General features: G+C 44.5%; 1 protein-coding gene across 4 annotated transcripts in view; it reads right to left on the reverse strand.

The window, feature by feature from the left end:
• Nucleotides 1-5195, reverse strand: part of SEC31A (SEC31 homolog A (S. cerevisiae)) — a 42755-nt gene extending 37560 nt beyond the window's left edge. For all 4 annotated transcript variants that reach the window (XM_009083005.1, XM_009083004.1, XM_009083003.1 and 1 more), the window contains exons 1-4: nucleotides 5117-5195; nucleotides 4509-4632; nucleotides 2264-2462; nucleotides 946-1041 (exon numbers count right to left, since the gene is read on the reverse strand). In XM_009083005.1, the coding sequence (XP_009081253.1) occupies nucleotides 946-1041; nucleotides 2264-2462; nucleotides 4509-4632; nucleotides 5117-5195 (498 nt within the window). The remainder of the gene's footprint in view (nucleotides 1-945; nucleotides 1042-2263; nucleotides 2463-4508; nucleotides 4633-5116) is intronic.
• Between the last annotated feature and the right edge of the window lie 432 nt (nucleotides 5196-5627).

The raw sequence follows: 5627 nt of genomic DNA on the forward strand, positions 1-5627 counted from the left end.
TGGCAGTGTTCACAGCCAGGTTGGATGAGCCTTGAGCAACCTGCTCTGGTGGGAGGTGTCCCTGCCCAGGGCAGGAGGTTGGGACTAGATGATCTGTAAGGTCCATTCCAACTACTAAAATTCAATGATTCTATGAAAATTACTATCAGACATAAAAAAATATAAAAGTCTTCTCCAGGGATCTTTAAGGTGAGCATCCTCCCAAATGCCTGTGTTAATAAATGACTTGGACTAAACACAGTATCAAAATCCATAAAGTCTAAAACAAAATTATTTATCTGAAGATTACTTTTCACCCTGTTTGCTCACTTTCTTGTCTCCAAATTACCATGCAGTAATAAACAGATTTTCCAGTAACCACTAACTTCTGGTGCAATTTTGTAACAGCTACAGAAGCATACTGAAACCACTTCCTCCCATTCTTCTATTTCCTTCACAAGGCACAAAGCACAAAAGACTATTGCTTTTCCCCAGAGATCTTTCAGAGACACAACTATGAGTATAGCAATTAAACCCCTCCCTGAAACCCAAGAAGGGAGCTGCAAAACCTACTGCCTCATGGTCTGACTGCTCAGCAGTTAGTTTCTATCTTCCTCCTGTTGTCCTGTACATGTACCTTCAAGACAAATATCCCAAACCCCACAGTCTAATAAGCATGTTACAAACATTCAGTACTAACAGAAATCCTATTTTTGTTGGCCTTCAGGAAAGTCACTGGAGATCAACATGCAGGAAAGTATTTTTATTTTGCTAAAGTACCACCCCTTAAGGAATGTATCTAACCTTGCCAAAAATGTAGCTCATTGCTAGATACAATTAACTACTAAAGTTAGACTTCAAGAGGCTTCCCCGCCCATCCCCCTTGAGTCAGCTTTAAAACTGGCATTGACAGGCATATTTTTCATCAGTCTGCTCTGCAGAATTTAATAAATACAAATCTGGTACCTGTGTCTTCACTCCTGGTGTCATTGGTGTAGCAAAGTTGTTCAAGTCCCAGATATAGATTTCAGACTCATTAGCACCAGAAGCCACCAGATTAGTCTGTAAGACACAGTAATAGACATTAAGAGTATTTTCAGCATCAGCTTTCACAGTCTTAGCTGCTGGGAGGCATCAGATCTGCAGGACTCTGTCCATTTCCCCTGTCAGCTCAGGATATAGCTTTTGGCTCACACAGAGCAGCTTAGGGGAAAAAAAAGCACAAGTTTTTCTGAGATTGCAGGTAAGATTGAGTTAATTAAAAACATCCACACACTACACTAGACTGGCATGCTAAGACTGGAGCTGCTGGTTTGTGGAGTGCTCCTTCACTGCACAGCAAACACTCATGAAGAGGCTGCAAGGGCACAGCCACAAACAGGTGAGGGGAAAGTAGTGACACTTGTGCTGCACCACAGAGCTTTGCTCCAGACAGAGCATGGCATTTGTGCCCCTGGCACACAGCCACAGTGAGTGATCCTGCACCTGGGATGCAAAAGTCCAGGCAGGGTGACATGAGCCAAGGGCACCAAGCACCCTTTGATCACATCCCATAGCTGATGACAAGCAAGTCCAGACTTCACAGCAGGCAGGAAGAGAAAGGTTGTGATTCAGAGAGGTCACAATGAACACAGGGCAGCTCTGCTGAAAGCAAGTGTGCAGGGACAGAAGTGGTATTTAGGAACTGAATTCTTGCACAGCTGCTGGGGACAAGGAGAAACCAACACACTGCACCTAGAGGGGAGTAAATGTTCATTAGGGATGTGGGAAAGCTTGTTGGTTTTGAGAGCTCTTCTGCTAAAGAGGCCACGTGGCTGTCTTTCCTTACTGTCTCCTCTTTCCAAGCAACAATACTTAGAGGCCATGAGGAGGGATCCTACCTGATCCCCAGAGGAGATACCTGAAATCAGATTTTCCCAGAAACATGAGTGAGAGCATGTAAATACTTCCTGTGTGATGGGAACAATACTTGCACACGGCTAAAGAAAAGGAGACTGGCTGAAAACACCTCTATTTTACACATAGGCTGAGCTGAAAGATCCACAAAATTGACATGTGAACTGACAAGAGGAAGGAGTGAAGCAGACACCTTAAGCACTTTCATTCCCCATCCTGAAACGCAGGACAGGATAGGTTTGTCCTATTAAATACCAACAGACACACAAACACCAAATTTAATTCATGCTTTTCAGGGTAGGGGAAGCAATAGAAACATTTTAGGTTACAATTTAAGATAGGCCACTCACCTAGGATAGTATGCCATGAAAAACAACAGAAAACCAACCTGGAACATGTTGACATCGAGTGCTCTTACAGGCCCTGTGTGCTTGTCTTTCTGGGCAATTATTACTTCGGTGTCTCCATCTATGATTTTGGCTGGGTCATACAGAATGACACTTCCATTTTCTCCCCCAGCAATCAGGACTCCAGAGACTCTCTCAGCTGAGGTCATGCTGTGTGGGCCCCAGATTAGCTTGTGGTACCTGTAAGACACAGAGGTCCCCAGAGTCTGTAATTATCCAGCACTCCCCAATGCTGATGCACCCCAAGCCTCCAGACTGCAGCAAACACACATACCAGAGAAAAGCACTGTCTGCACTTCTCCTTAAGGATGAGTCTCTGTACTTACAAGCCCTAAGACTGTCCCAGTTCTGCTCATTAACAAGACACAACATGCACAACCAATAACCTGGAAACTGATAACATCTCTAACCTGCTGGCTGTAAAATCAGGTAAGTGCCAACTGCACCTGATTTTGATCTCACCTTTGCAAAACAATAGGAGTAATCAAAGTTAGGACTGTAAGCCCATCTAACTGTAGCCTGGGGGTAAACCTATGCTGTTTGTGAGCAGCTTCATACAAGAGAAGAAATAGGTACAACTAGAAAAATTCCACATCCTTTTCCACATCTGTGCTTTTGGATGTGCAAGTGTTTCATCTGCCTCAGCAAGTGGCTTACACACATCACAGATAGGTCTCTTGGACTACAATCTATGTTTCTAGCTAAATAATGAGGAATTAAGCATACTTCCAGAATCAGGTGTTTTCACACCACTGTGTCCATCTGTAAACACCCAAATTTCCTGCAACTCAATAAACTTGCTGCATAAGCCAAACAGCATTCCTGTGCATTTAGCCATGCAAAGAATGAATTCCTTCTATGTAAAATGACACAGTCATGTATCAGCTCTTATGCAAGCAGCAAACAAAGCCACAGTGACTGGAATATGGCAAGGAGCTACTTCAGCATTATTCTCTCTTTGTTTTGTCTGGGCAGTCTTCAAGTAATTTCTTGAAATCATAGCAACTTCAGCATGACAAAACACATACTGCAGAAAGCTACACAAAGAGCATGTGCTGGGTGGGAAACACTAAGAGCCAAGTGCTCAGTCTCCTGGTGTTCAGATCACAGCAGGGGCTCACTGAAGAGTGATGCTACAAACTGAAACTGGTCTGCAATATCACACAGACCCATTCCCTGGGTATGATTTTTATACTTCTGCACCTAATCAGGAAAGCTTATGAGAAATGGAGGGACTGACAGATTTGTCCAAGCACCACCAGCAAGACTGAACACGATTTAAGATAATCCAAAATGAAAGCAGGAAAGTGAGGAACAAAACTAAGAGTTAGCTGTGCAGTTACTTTCCTCTTGCCCTTTGCACTTTCCAAGATAAAGTTCTACAAAAGCAGTGCAAAACTTTCCTTGAAGGGCAATTCAGGAAACTTACTGCAAGATTTATCTTTTGTGGGTCTAATCACCTGGACATTTGAATTTGCTGTAAACCAAAATAAAGCCTCCTGTACACAGATAGCTTATCGTGAATCAAAACAAACAAACAACCCTCGACCTCCTTTGTGATGCATTTTCTGGGGCAAAGTCAAGTTCTTGTGGTGCTGCTCAAGGGAGGTACTTTCAAAGGAGCACTGCTGGCTATCAGGAGGTATTTTTTGAAGTTCAGTAAGCAAATGGCAAGCCTTGGAAAATCTCAGTCACAGCTAAAATAAGGTAGAATAGTAAAGTTCTAAAAGATCAAACACCTCATCCTACTCTGAGCAGGTCAGTAGGACATGCTGATATCAGCTTTGCCCATAGGACATTAAGCAGAAACTGTTGCTGTTTCACTCACCCACAATGAGCAGTAGCCCTTGGACCACCTGCCATAGAGAGCCACTACAAGAGCTACTGAGATGGAAATTGAATGTTTTGATGCTAAGAGTATTTCTCTGGATAGCACATGGTAAGGAACTAAGAGCTAAGTGGAGTTGTACAGTCAGAAACTTTGCTTCCCAGCTGTGGGAACACACACACCACAACCTGATTTAGTTATGTTACAGGAATCTCCCTGAAGCATCAAAATGCAAACAGGATGGGGCAGTGTGAAAAGTTGCCACTGCATTTTCACAATTTCACATTTTCTTCATATTTCAGCACTGAACTTCTGCTGCTCTCCTCACCAAATGCAGAGAAACCGCATGAAGTACAACAGCTCCACAGACATCACTTTTCCCTTACAACACTGCCTACCTGTGGGAGGAGGAGAATGTGGCACAGGTCTTCATATCCAGTGAAGGGTCTGATAAGTCCAGCTCAAATATTTCTAGAGAAGCACTTGTACTGAAGGTTGCATCAAGCTGCTGAGCTGATGTACCTGCAAAGAAGCACAGCTAGCAGTGAGAAAGCCACAATACATGAAACAGTAACTGCAAATGCAGCACAAGGAGAGGCATAAAAACATCATCCTTGCAAAAAGGACCCTGAGATAGAGCCAGGTTTCTGTTAGTTAGATGTGGTTCTACATAACCCTCCTCTCCATGGTTCCCCCTTTGGGTGTTTCTTAACCAATAAGACCTCCACAAGATTTGGGATGATGCACAGAAAATGATCCAAATTACAAACAAGCCACAAAGGACTAGTGGTTAGCATAGCTGTCACCTTCCCCTGGCAGAAAGAGGAGGATGCTTGCTGTCACGTGCAGAATACAAAGCATGACTTAATGCACTGCACAAATGGAGAGCTCCACTGAAGACACCACAACAGCCTCCAGGACACAAAGAAACTCCTACAACTTTCAATCACGGTGACTTCATGGCAGTCACCCAAGGCCTGCTAGAACATGCTTCCCAAAAACTCACCTGTGGCCAGGTAAATGGGGTGCTGCTGGGCAGGGCTCCATGCCTGCATGGCAGTACGGTCTATCTCCTTCAGCTTCATTTTGCTACAAAACAAGACCAAGAAAGGTGATGCTGAAATGGAGCATGGTGAGACTGCACTGCCACGGATTCAGCAGCTGCAGCAGAACTTGGCAGACGCAGCCAATTGTTTCCCTGAAAACGAACACATCTCAGCCAAAACCAGGACAATATCCCACCGACAGACACCTAAGCCATCCCCTCCAGAGCACAGCCGGGGGGGGAAAGGGAGGAATAACTCCCTGTTGGCAGAGTAACACCGACACACCGAGGAAGCTGATGGGAGGAAGCTAATGATTACCGAACAAACCCATAACGCAGGAAAACGTGGGCAAAGCTTCGACCGCTCTGCAAAACCCTCTTCTAGCAGCATCCGAGCAGCACCTCTCTGCTTAACCCAGGAAACAAACCACCCCCAAGAAAACCCTTGCCGACAAGCAGCTCGTTCTGGCGT

This window comes from Acanthisitta chloris, unplaced genomic scaffold (assembly GCF_000695815.1).
Source record: "Acanthisitta chloris isolate BGI_N310 unplaced genomic scaffold, ASM69581v1 scaffold15209, whole genome shotgun sequence".
Lineage (NCBI taxonomy): Eukaryota > Metazoa > Chordata > Aves > Passeriformes > Acanthisittidae > Acanthisitta > Acanthisitta chloris.